The following is a 13,851-nucleotide window of genomic DNA, read 5'->3' on the forward strand; positions in this document are numbered from 1 at the left end:
TTCCTGCTACTAGTGAGATGTTCCATCTAGTGCTGAAGAACCCTGTTCCACAGTGAGGAGAACCCCCCAGAGAGAGAACAGTGCTCACTACTGTAGTGTTTTGGAGTTGATGAGTTCAGTTGAGTGCAGCTTTAGCAGCTGTTCTCAGATCAGTGAGAGTTTCTGAGTCAGAGCAGTTCCTCTACAGCTGAGGGAGGTTTTTGTATCACACTCTAACACTGTGTGAGTGGATAGCTGTAACCCTGCTGACAGTAATAATCTCCTGCATCTTCAGGCTGAACTCCACTGATTTTTAGAGTATAATCTGTTCCAGATCCACTCCCACTGAAACGATCTGGAACACCAGACTGACGGCTAGTAGAAGAATAGATCAGGAGTTTAGGAGCTTCTCCAGGTTTCTGCAGATACCAGGCAAGATAGCTGCTGATGCTCTGACTGGCTCTGCAGCTGATAGTAACAGAGTCTCCAGGTGAAACAGTCTGAGATCCTGGAGTTTGAGTCATGATTATTTCCCCAAAAGATGCTAAAGAGGGAAAGAGAGAGAAATATATTAGAACATCGTTGTGTCAGCTCTCATCAAACATTTAAAGCCAATATTAAAAAGGAGGTTAATGTGGCTTTTCAGAACTGACATTTAACCCCTGACATTTACCTTGAGTCCAGAGGGTGAGTGTCCAGATGAAGATGGAGACCAAAGTCATGGTTGCTGTGGGTGAAGTTTGTGGGGCAGCAGCTCTCAGTCATGAAGTGTTAAACTCACAGGACTATAAACACTAGCAGAGCACTGAAGCATGGGCTGATAATGCAAAGTGGAGCCTCTATGGAAATGGACTCACCAAACACCTCCATAATAAACACATATGATTATTTAGATATGATTATAAAGTATTAGCTCAGTTCTGTTAATTCAGTGTCAGACATTCATTTCTAAAGGTCATAAATAGTTGATGAGTGTAGAAGAGTTCAGGGTAAACAGTGATGAGTGATGGAGGTTTATGTACAATGACTTCACTGAAATGTATCACTGTGGTTCACTTTCAGTGGAGGAACCAAACTCACTGTGAAAAGAGACTTTTATTCTATTTAAACAGGAGATTCATTTAATCACCTCATTATCAGTTACAGATCATGATGATCAGCTGGTCTGAGGTCAGTGAGATTCTCCTGTATGAAGACATTCACACACTGCTCTCTCTCTCTCTGTCTGACTGTTTACTGCTTAGAACTGCTTGTTTGTGTTCAGCTGGGTGGGCTGTGGGGGGCTGGTTTCACTTCTTACTTTAGTGCTGCTGATCACCATCAGTGTGTCAGTCAAATAATAATATGTTTTATTAATACAGCACCTTTATTAACTCAAAGCAGGTAACATTGAAACAGAACGAGTGCAGAAACAAACAGAAAGAGCTCTAACATACAGTAGAAAAGCATCAGTTCCATCTGAATGAAAGTGTAAAGGGAGGTAAAGCACTGAGTAAACAGGTGGGTTTTGAGCTGTGTGTTAAAGACAGAGATAGAGGTGAGTTCCAGAGTTTTGGAGCTGTTCCACTAAATTCTCTACCACTGACTGAGGACAGTCTGATTCACTCTAATCAGACCAGTTCCAGAAGACCTGAGTGTCCGAGCTGGCGTGTAGAGATGAAGGAGTTCAGTACTGTATGAAGGTCAAGGCCATGTATGTCTGTGAAAGTCATGAGCAGCAGCCTGTACTGACCACACAAAGGGACAGATAAGCAGTGCAGTTTATGGAGAGCAGGTGTGATGAGGGCAGAGTGCTTAGTGTGAGTGAGGACTCCAGCTGCTGAGTTCTGAACAGACTGTTATTTAGGGAGTTTAACTGGGAGTCCACTAAGAAGGTCATTACAGTGATGAAGGTGGGAACTGATAAAGACACTAATCTACATTTCTGAATTACTGCTGATAATCAGGGGGCGGAGTCAGGAAATATAATGAGGGTGGTAGAAGACAGTTTTGATAAGGAAGTGAGTGAGGAATCAAATTTGGCACCAAGATTATGAAGAGTTTGTGAGGGTTTTAATCCGAACAATATTATAGAGACAGTGCTGACAAATGTTTTGGGGGTAATTATTAGTATATCAGCCTTATTTGTATTAAGTTTAGAGAATGTAGCTCATCCAAATCTTAATATAACAGATTATATTAATATTATATACAGATATTTAGAGAGGGAGGAGCTTTGTCTGTGTTTTATTAGTGTAACAATGAAGACTGAGTCCATGCTGATGAATTATATGACCAAGGAGGAGCATGTAAATCATGAAGAGAATGGGGCCCAGAACAGAACCCTGTGGAACACCTTAAACATCAGGGGCATTGTGGGATTTGTGTTGTTGTGTTGTGATGAGCAGAGGTGGATAGTAACTAGTTGCATTTTCTCAATTACATGTAAAAAATAAAACACGTGGATTTGTACTCTCCTGAGTATTTTCAAATCAGGATATTTGCAGTTTTATTCAGATAAAGGACTCCTTTTCACTGAGTTGTATTTTTGCCATTGATATTCATGTAACTCAGAGCTTAACCCATAGTATACTCCTTAAAATATCAAATGTAAAAAAGAAGAGAGCAAAAATGCATGTATTAGTGTTCAGCTCCACTCACTAGCTTAAGCAGCGGTAGCATATTAGCATGTGAGGCTATCTTACATGCTAATTTGAGTACTGTGACCCAAGTTTAACCCCGGTGTGTTAGATCAGTGTCACATGTTACCAGGGGAACACTCGTGGTTCCTCTGGGAGCTGCGAGGGAGCAACATTATCCAGATACCACCACAGCCAACTAGGAGACGCCTGTGGTTCATCCAGCATCGTGGGAGCAATGCTGACCGGTTCTTCTACTGCCCCATCAGCGAGACACTGTGGATATTGCAGTAGGAGAGCAAACGGTCGTCCCCTCCACTTCTCCTCTCCGAAATCTGACTCCTTGGGATACCATGGGTGCTGTGATTGTATCACTGCAATGGGGGGATTTGTTTGTTTTATTTTAATGCTGGCTTTTTATTTTTGCAATCTCAAACTAAGATTTAATGCATTTTGAACATAAATGTCTTATTTAAGCTTTAAGAGAATGTATTTTGACCAAGAGGTTCTCAGATGTGAACTCTTGTTGACTATAACTGGTGAACTGGGCTAGTCCCATTATTCTATCACTGTTTATTTCATATTTGTTTATTTGTTGAGTCATCCATCATGTAGTGTTAAGATACTGTTAAGTAGATCTAACGTGATTAGGGCTCAAGTTTCTGTGCTCGCTTTAAATGCATATACTTCCAATTTAATTAGTTTATTGCAGCATTTATGCTATAATAATCTACATTTCTTTAATAAATTTACATTTATTGTATGCTTAAGCCTCAAGTCACTTGAAACTTCCTGTACATCCACACTTTTCCATGGTAGGCACAGTCCTTTAACTTAAAAACTTTAAGCCAATTAATTATTTTACTGACAGTCAAGTTAAAGCAAACGTGGGCATAGAAGGGGCTACATTTACTAATTTCCTCTTATCTGTTTCATTAGGTTCTGTTGGTGACATCTGTACTGCTTTGTCATTAGTCACATCTCTGAATTTGGAGTCAGACTCCATGACTGATCAACTGTCTAACAGCACACCAACTGCTACTGACCACTGTTTTCATCAGATCCAGTTAGACTCTTGGGAAGTTCTGCACTGTAGGAACACAGAACAACAGTGTAAGTCGTGTAGTGTGAAAGGAGTTGAGAGTGAAAGAGCAGCTTAAAATCAGACTCAAGTAAAAGTGTTGATACTTCAGTGAAATCATGACTGAAGTAGAAGTAAAAGGACAACTTCAGTAAAATAAGTATCAGATCTAAAATCTACTCACCATGACTTTTAGAGTTAGACCAACCAGTTCAGGACATTAATGTCAAAACTCAGTCAGGAATAAATAAATAACAGGACAAGTAATCTGCTGTAGATTAAATGTTGAGTGTACAAGAATCAAATCACGAGAAAATTCTAGATTGTGCAATTAGCACCTCTACTGTGTTTGTAATGTAATGTGAGCACCAAGCTAATGTGGGGGACATGAAAATTTTATAGCAGTTCTAACTTTAACACTGATTAAGTAAAAGTTTTTATCTTGGATGAAGAAAGTCAGTTGAACTGTTTGTTACCATGTGAAGTATTTTTTAGGCTGAACAGACAAACTATTGTTTACAGTCTACTCACCTCTGAATATGAACTCCTAATAAAAACTGATGAGTCTGAGTTTGTTGAAGGATTTCTTCAGGGACTCCCTCTTTCTCAGGACTGAGAGAAACATCCATTTCATAATCTGTCCAGATCCTTATAATAAACTTTATAATAAATGAGACTCTAGCTGAACTCTACAGCTAGTTCCAGACCTGTGGAGATCAGGAAATAAATCCCTAAAATCACAAAGCATTTACAGTCTAATGAAAAGAAGAACAAATTCCATCTAAAGTCCTGATTTCCACAGAGTGTGTTATTGTGTGTGTCCATCCTCCCCCTCAGCACCTGCAGTAGAGTCCAGCTGCAGCAGTGCAGTCTCTGTGCAGCTGACTGAGGGAGCTTTTTGTACACCTACTAAACACTGTGGGAACACATCACCACTGTGATAACTCTGACAGTAATAATCTCCTGCATCTTCAGTCTGGACATTACTGATGGTCAGAGTGAAGTCAGATCCAGATCCACTGCCACTGAAACGAGCTGGAATACCTGACTGTCTACTGTTAACCTGGTAGATCAGGAGTTTAGGAGCTTCTCCAGGTTTCTGCTGGTACCAGGCTAAACAGTCCCCACCACAGTAGGGAGCAACAGCGCTGCTGAACTTACAGTTGATGGTAACTGAGTGTCCTGGAGAAACAGTTTTCACTGTAGGAGTCTGAGTGACAGTGACTGACTGACCACTGGATCCTGATACAAGAGAGTGAATAAAATATTAATTTATTTAAATTAATCTATCCAACTTTATAATTAAATATTTGATATCTTTCAAAAAAGAACAGTGTTGACAAAGTGAGTGAGTTACCTTGAGTCCAGAGGGTCAGTGTCCAGATGAAGATGGAGACCAAAGTCATGGTTGCTGTGGGTGAAGTTTGTGGGGCAGCAGCTCTCAGTCATGAAGTGTTAAACTCACAGGACTATAAACACTAGCAGAGCACTGAAGCATGGGCTGATAATGCAAAGTGGAGCCTCTATGGAAATCATCTTTCTATCAACACTGAGTAAAGATGATCATATTTATCTGATATTGTTTGATCAGACATTTCTGCTCAGTGTGGAATCTGATGTTTAAAGTGCAGCTTTTTATAGAGATGTGGGAAAATGAAATCTCTTCTGATTCCCACCAGAGTTTTCTGAAAGAAGACAGAATGATTTGAGCGTTATATTACATTTCACTCCCCCAGATGATCCTTAAGGCATTAAGTGGAGAGGAAAAATAAGGGGGTCACAGAGGTTTGTGGAGGTCAGTAGTGGAGACTATTGCTGGGAGCTACTTCAGCTCAGCCAGGCTTGTCTAATTCTAGAGAGATTAGAAGTGAAATGTTCCCTTTAATGTCCAGCAGAGGGCGATCTCTTATTGTGCAGTTCTAACTGTCTCTGCCTTTCATTTGAGGTTTTCTGCAGCTACGACTGCCACCCAGTCTGACTGTATCAGGACTGGAGGACTTTTTGGTGGAGGAAACACAATGAAAACAGTGAGAACCTTTTAATCTAATACTTTTAGAAGAACTGTGATTTTTTTTTTACCTTTTTTTATTAGGTTAAAACTGCATATTTTTCTGTAGGAAGTTTGTTTGTCTGTTGTGGAAATTCAAAATAACCAAGCGTGTCCTCAGTTTAGATGTTTTCCTGCTTATAAAATAATCCTTGTTGGGAATAAAAGGCAGAACGTGTGTAGATCTACAGTGTGTAGTTTATTCCATTATTAGATGATTGTAGAGTCCATTAATATTGTATTATAGGTCAGAAATAGTGCGTGTAGAGGCTGAAGAGAGCGGCGTGTTTAGAGCAGGAGGTTTTTGTACAGCCAGTAAACGAGTTTGTATCACTGTGGTACACTTTTGGTGGAGGAACCAAACTGTCAGTTGGACGTAAGTACACTTTTACTCCTTATTCAAAAGGAATCTTTTATTAAAATGATTATGGATCAACAGTCCAGACGTACTTGATGTTCTTCTAAATCAGTTCTGATCCAAATTTGAATGTATTTCATTAGAACTTGGCTGAAGTGTGGCGAGCGTGGAGCTTTAGGCTTTACCACGAGCTCCTGTTTCTGAACTGGATTTCTTTTCTTTAAAATACTAATATTTCCTAAAGGTTTCCTGTGAAGTGTTCAGTAATGACGTTTCTTTAAAAAGATCAGATGTAGAGCTGGATTGTAGTGTCAGTGTTGGGCTCCATTAGAGCAATTCTGTCTCCATCTGGAAGCCACAATGTGGAGGTTATTCTGAGCAGCGTTTTCTGTTCTAAAGCTTTGAAGCCATAGTACATGGAGACTGCAGCTCCATTTATTTATTGATTATTTATTGTTTTGGAGGAAATCAAATCATGTTCCATTTCAAATTTCACATCACAGGATGTGCAGAATGTCAGAGTTGTACTGAGTGAAATTCAGTAATATTTTCTAATAAAAATGTAAATGAAGTGCAGCTATGAATGTGACTGTAAATATGAGTTTGTGTGTGAAACGGTTGAGTTTAAGGTTGTAATTAGAGTTTGGTTTTTAATGCATCACTGAACTCAGTTGTGCTCTGTTAGAAATAAGGGAAATGAAACTGTGTGTGTCCTAGGTTTGGCCCCGCCCACTGTCACGGTCCTGCCCCCCTCCAGCGTGGAGCTGCAGCAGGGGAAGGCCACACTGGTGTGTTTGGCCAATAAGGGCTTCCCCTCAGACTGGAGGCTGAGCTGGAAGGTGGACGGGAGCAGCTGGAGCGCGGGGGTTAGCCAGAGCCCCGGGCTTCTGCAGAAGGACGACGGCCTCTACAGCTGGAGCAGCACCCTGACCCTCCAGGGGGACCAGTGGCTAACGAAGACAGTGACCTGTGAGGCCACCAAGGACTCCCAGACTCCTGTCAGCAAATCACTGAGCAGAGAGCAATGCACTGGGCAGTGAGCGTCCACGCGTGTGTTGGAGCTGCTAGAGCTCCTCTTGATCTTCAGTGAGCTCAAACATGGCTCTGCTTAATGCTCTGATCTTCATCTCATCATTTCATCATCACAATAAAGAGTTTCAGTATTAATATCTTCAGTCTTTCATTGATTATTGTGTTATTTTCTTTTTCCTGATCTGTAATTTACTGGAAACAAGTCTGTTCATTGTTGTTGTACAAATAAAGCATTTGGATCAAAATATCTGACATATGTCATGTTTTTGGAGATATTCTGGGAAAAGAAATAATGACAAGAAACAATACCTGTTTGAAAAAAAGTGATAAGAAATATATTTAGAGTCCTTAAAACTTTCCATTGTTAGAAAATCAATGAATGAATAAATTCAGACAAACTCACAAAAAACAAATAAATATTTGAACAAATACATCCACACAAATAAATCCATGGTTAATAGTTAAACTCTACCCAAAATATCATTAAATCATTATTCAGATTTGTATGAATTAATCAGATTCAGAGACTCTAAAAGCTCCAGAATCTACCAGCAACTTTCATTAACCTGAAAACACTGATACATCACACTGTTATACACACAATCTGGCATTTGTTTATTTAGATGGTTGTATTTCTAATAACAATAATAATAGTAATAATAATAATAATAATCAGAAAAATTATATTGATAATTGTTTTATTTGAATAGTGCACTTTTCACTCCTCATGTCAATTTACATATTAAAAACTGAAATTAAGAGTACAGCAAATTCAGAGCAAACATGCAGGTTTTGAATTGTGTCTTAAAGGCTGAGACAGATGAGATCATGGAGACTCTGAGGAAGTGATTTACAAAGCCGTCCCACTGACTGAGGACAGTCTGATTCACTCTAATCAGACCAGTTCCAGAAGACCTGAGTGTCCGAGCTGGCGTGTAGAGATGAAGGAGTTCAGTAATGTATGAAGGTCAAGGCCATGTATGTCTGTGAAAGTCATGAGCAGCAGCCTGTACTGACCACACAAAGGGACAGATAAGCAGTGCAGTTTATGGAGAGCAGGTGTGATGAGGGCAGAGTGCTTAGTGTGAGTGAGGACTCCAGCTGCTGAGTTCTGAACTTTTAGGGAGGAGTTTAACTGGGAGTCCACTAAGAAGGTCATTACAGTGATGAAGGTGGGAACTGATAAAGACACTAATCTACATTTCTGAATCACTGCTGATAATCAGGGGGCGGAGTCTGGAAATATAATGAAGGTGGTAGAAGACAGTCTGGATAAGTGATGAAGAATACAAACCCTAACTGTACCAGGGGATCCAGCCTGATGTCTGGAGAAGTGAAGTTTATTCATTTGCTCCCAGGTACCAGACACCTAGCCAGCCCGTAAGACAATGGCCTGGTGTAGTTTTATAGCTGGACTGATGCCAAGATTAGGCTTAGCCTATAAATGACAAGCGACAGTGTGACAGACATGACCATGTAGGGATAAACAAGAATAGGCAGAAGAGAACGCTGTAAATACACTCACAGTACAGGCATACAATACTGAGTATAATGACCTATAACACTACACAATTACAGAGCAGTACCTTTCCACAGTGAGCTAATATGGGATTCAGGAGTGAGTGAGGAATCAAATATGTCACCAAGATTATGAAGAGTTTGTGAAGATTTTATCTGAACTGCATCAATATCAAAACTTATTTCACAGTGGGTGCTGTCAAAAGTATTAGGAGCAGTTATTAATGTATCAATTTTATCTGTGTTGAGTTTAAGGAAATTATCTCATCCAAATCTTAATTTCACTGAAAAGGCCAGTTACAGAGGGAGGGGCTGATGGAGAGCGGTTGTGGGTGGCTGATGTAGATTTGTGTATCATGTGTGTAACAATGAAAACTGAGTCAATACTGATTTAAGGGTATACATTATGAAGAGAAGGTGGCCCAGAACAAAACCCTGGGGAACACCTTGGGCAACAGGAGCAGTGGGAGATTTGTGTTGTTGTATAGTGATCAGCGCAGGTGTGCAGGAATAAGTTATATTTACCCAATTACATGTACTAAATAAAATATTGATGGATTTGTACTCTCCTGGGTATTTTCAAATCATGATACATACACTTTTACTGAAGGATATCAGTAAGTAAACTACTTCTTACTGGGTTATACTTTTCCAATAATATTTACTTACTATTTCCTTTGTTGGGTTTAAATTGGGGAATGTTGTATTGAAGACATCAGTGATGCTTTGAGTGTTTTTTATATATAAAAAAACACTCACCAGACTCTCAATAACATCAACAAAATACCAATATTGTAGCAGCAGTAAATGCATTGAATAGAGTATTGAGAGGTTTTTCATTAACTGTTTAAATAAAATTAGTTAATAATCTGCTGAATTCAGTTGTTTTTCATTTTATTTAGTGTTCAAGTTCATATCTGTAAATGTTTAACCTGAGATGAACTGAACATTAACAGGTTTAATACAGACCATCAAGATCCTCAAGCTGTTACAGACACACTGCTGATGCTATTCTGTACCTGGAACTCAGGATTAGGGCCAGGGTAAGGGTTAGGATTAGGTTTTGGGTTGAAGTTAAGGTTAGGGGGGGATTAGGCCAGGGTGGGGGTTAGAATTTGGTTCTGAGTTGAGATTAAAGCAAGGGTTAGGATTAGGGCCAGGAAGAGGATTAGGTTTTGGGTTGAGGTTAAGGTTAGGGTTAGACACAAATACTTAATGTAAGCAATATAAAATTAGTACATCTTCAAGATATTTACGTCAGTGTATTCAGAGGCTTCACTACTGCTGCTTCACTGACATGTTGTTGATGTTTAACTGATATGTTCTGATCTGTTAAGTGTTTACGAATCATATCTAAAGACTACTCAAAGTGTTACCAAAGCATCTGTACTGCTTTGTGATCTCCGACTTTGGAGTCAGACCCCAAGGTGGATCCAGTTAGACTCTTGGGAAGTTCTGCACTGTAGGAACACAGAACAACAGTGTGAGTCGTGTAGTGTGAAAGGAGTTGAGAGTGAAAGAGCAGCTTAAAATCAGACTCAAGTAAAAGTGTTGATACTTCAGTGAAATGTTGTAGATGTTTAGTCTACAGGATCAATTTGAATCAAACTACATGAAAAAGTCTACATTGTGAGATTAGCACCTCTACAGTGTTTGCAATGTAATGTTAGCACCAAGCTAACGGTGGCGCACATTCAAATTTAATAGCAGCTCTGACTTAAACACAGATATTTAAAGCTTATAACAGACATTCTGTTTACATATTTTTAGAATGTTGTTTTTCAGTTTAACAGTGTTTTCAGTAAAGACCTAAACTTAATGTCTGGGTCTGAATATTATTGGAAGAGCCTGAATGTCTTCATGTGGAAACAAGCAACTGAACTGGTTTTAGTCTTTTACTCAAATAAATTTTCTACAGCATAAAATATTTAATAAAAGCAATTAAACTACTTGTTAACACGTGAGGTAATTAGTTTGAACAGAACTACTTTCATACTACACTCACCTCTGAATATGATCTCCTAATAAAAACTGATGAGTCTGAGTTAGTTGAAGGATTTCTTCAGGGACTCCCTCTTTCTCAGGACTGAGAGAAACATCCATTTCATAATCTGTCCAGATCCTTATAATAAACTTTATAATAAATGAGACTCTAGCTGAACTCTACAGCTAGTTCCAGACCTGTGGAGATCAGGAAATAAATCCCTAAAATCACAAAGCATTTACAGTCTAATGAAAAGAAGAACAAATTCCATCTAAAGTCCTGATTTCCACAGAGTGTGTTATTGTGTGTGTCCATCCTCCCCCTCAGCACCTGCAGTAGAGTCCAGCTGCAGCAGTGCAGTCTCTGTGCAGCTGACTGAGGGAGCTTTTTGTACACCTACTAAACACTGTGGGAACACGTAGCTACCACTGATAACATGAAAACTCTGACAGTAATAATCTCCTGCATCTTCAGTCTGGACATTACTGATGGTCAGAGTGAAGTCAGATCCAGATCCACTGCCACTGAATCGATCTGGAACACCTGACTGTCTACTGTTAGCAGTAGATCAGGAGTTTAGGAGCTTCTCCAGGTTTCTGCTGATACCAGGCTAGAAAGTTATTATTATACACTGCAGTGCTGGTTCTACAGCTGATGGTAACTGAGTCTCCTGGAGAAACAGTTTTCACTGCAGGAGTCTGAGTCACAGTCACCTGACCACTGGATCCTGAAAGAAATAATATTTCAATTAATGAAATAAAATAAAATAATTTAAATATGTACAAAAAAATAAATAAAGAATGCATCTAAAGTTAGTAATATTCATATAAGCTGATTTACTCACAAAGTTAAATGAGTGAGTTACCTTGAGTCCAGAGGGTCAGTGTCCAGATGAAGATGGAGACCAAAGTCATGGTTGCTGTGGGTGAAGTTTGTGGGGCAGCAGCTCTCAGTCATGAAGTGTTAAACTCACAGGACTATAAACACTAGCAGAGCACTGAAGCATGGGCTGATAATGCAAAGTGGAGCCTCTATGGAAATGGACTCACCAAACACCTCTATAATAAACACATATGATTATTTAGATATGATTATAAAGTATTAGCTCAGTTCTGTTAATTCAGTGTCAGACGTTCATTTCTAAAGGTCATAAATAGTTGATGAGTGTAGAAGAGTTCAGGGTAAACAGTGATGAGTGATGGAGGTTTATGTACAATGACTTCACTGAAATGTATCACTGTGGTTCACTTTCAGTGGAGGAACCAAACTCACTGTGAAAAGAGACTTTTATTCTATTTAAACAGGAGATTCATTTAATCATCTCATTATCAGTTACAGATCATGATGATCAGCTTGTCTGAGGTCAGTGAGATTCTCCTGTATGAAGACATTCACAGGTTTTAATGAGAGGTTTGAACTGTTTTTATGACACTTCATCTGATGTTAGTTAGATTATGAGTTAGGAAAGTTCTAGTTGTTCCACTGTGTAAAGAGGAACCAGTAAATGTTCTCCAGTGCTAGAATGCATTAGTGCTGCTGCAGAGTTTCCAGTTCTTTTGAGTTTAGTCTGAGTTCTTTACTGTAATGAATGGTGATGGTCAGTGTTGTTAGAGAGGGAGTTCAGCTGTAGATTCAGTGCAGTGCTGTGTGTTGATCTTGAGGGAGTTTGGCTGAATTAAGCTGAACATCTGGTGAAAGTGCTGCTCTATTCTGGGAGAAAGAGGACGACTCAGGCCTGTTCATGCAAATCTGAGTTTCACCCCACTGCTCTCTCTCTCTCTGTCTGACTGTTTACTGCTTAAAACTGCTTGTTTGTGTTCAGCTGGGTGGGCTGTGGGGGGCTGGTTTCACTTCTTACTTTAGTGCTGCTTCGTAGTCGTAGTGTATCATCCCTCATTAAACTCATCAGGTAATTCTAAAGCCCTTCATGGGTTTAGTCCAGTGTGTTAGACTAAGACTACAAAAGTATGAGGACTGTAGAGTATTCAGGGCTGGAACTGAGAACCAGTGTGAGGAACCTTTGAGAATAAACTACTGAACTGTCAGGCAGTTAAAGGACTGTGAGAGGAGAGATCCACTGATGCTGCTCCAAAGCCTTTATTTATCCAAGCTGAGAACTTTCCAACACAGCACAGCAGCTCACGGCTCAGAGCTGCACTCATTCATTAGCTTGTGTGGTCTGAAATAAACTAGAGTGAAATAAACACCACAGCAGTTTAAGTAGTCTAGAGAATTAACACATCACCTTCAAGCAGTAATGAAGTCTACACTACTGTTTAAGACTCATCACAGGCTTTAACTACAAGTCCACCAGCACCAAAGCCTCTGTTTATCTTATACAACAGCGCCTCCTTGTGGGTGAAGCGGGTCACTTTTCACTTACGTGACTACAATCACTAGAAAGGCTGACACTCTGCTTTCACAGTGAACAGACATGGTACATAAACAGGGCACCATCACCAAATAAAGAGAAATTCTCTGTGTTAGAGCTACAGTTGAGTGATAATCCTGTACCAAATGAACATCAGGCTGATCTGTGACCTCATGACACTGTACTACTCCATAAACACTGGTGTTATTTAGATTTCAGTGAACTCACACATTAAATATGTAAGACCAGCATTACTGACCTGCTTTACTCGGCTGAGGAGGCAGAACTTTGCCTCAGATGTTTCATTTGAGACAGACTTCCTCCATTTCTGAATGTCCATCTAGGGGAATTAGAGCGTAAGATAACAGTGAGCTCTGCTGCTATTATTAGCAACTAAAGTAAAGCAGCAGTTTGAACTGAAGTTAAATGTTTAAATACATTTTACTGGTTTAACCCTTGATGTTGCTTACCAACCACACAGCACAGCATATGATTGACGGGAAGCCTCACTGACAGTGAAAATGCAGTTGTAAACCAGATTGCAGCTGTAAATCTGAGATTACTTTTCATTTGTTAATAAATCAGTGAGTCAGACCACTAAGACAATGAAAATTAAACGTCAAAAGCACTTTCCTTTTCCACTTTAACTTTTTGTCTAGCCATTAAACACAGAAATGCAAGTGCAAATAACCATTTTGCATATGAATTTGAATCATGTCTTAAATAATGCACTCTCACATTGAAAATGCAATTTTAAATACAGAATTAAATGAGCGTTTTCAAATCTGCATTTCAATTTGAATAAAGTCCAGAAAATACTGCCACGGGTACAAACAACACTGCAGAAACGTCATGTTTAACCA

At 39.4% G+C, this 13,851-nt stretch overlaps 1 pseudogene and 3 gene segments (V, D, J or C); 1 reads left to right on the forward strand and 3 right to left on the reverse strand.

The window, feature by feature from the left end:
* Positions 1 to 212: 212 nt before the first annotated feature.
* On the reverse strand, positions 213 to 740 carry LOC118800781. The segment is given in 2 exon segments: positions 213 to 523; positions 653 to 740. Coding segments are annotated over 2 exon segments (360 nt in total).
* Positions 741 to 4,036: 3,296 nt separating this feature from the next.
* On the reverse strand, positions 4,037 to 5,705 carry LOC118800780. The segment is given in 2 exon segments: positions 4,037 to 4,920; positions 5,036 to 5,705. Coding segments are annotated over 2 exon segments (483 nt in total).
* On the forward strand, positions 5,697 to 7,303 carry LOC118800778. The segment is given in 3 exon segments: positions 5,697 to 5,705; positions 5,993 to 6,101; positions 6,801 to 7,303. Coding segments are annotated over 3 exon segments (441 nt in total).
* A 3,159-nt stretch (positions 7,304 to 10,462) lies between these two features.
* LOC118800782 lies at positions 10,463 to 11,569 on the reverse strand (annotated as a pseudogene).
* Between the last annotated feature and the right edge of the window lie 2,282 nt (positions 11,570 to 13,851).

Source organism: Colossoma macropomum, unplaced genomic scaffold (assembly GCF_904425465.1).
Source record: "Colossoma macropomum unplaced genomic scaffold, Colossoma_macropomum, whole genome shotgun sequence".
NCBI classification, from domain to species: Eukaryota; Metazoa; Chordata; class Actinopteri; order Characiformes; family Serrasalmidae; genus Colossoma; species Colossoma macropomum.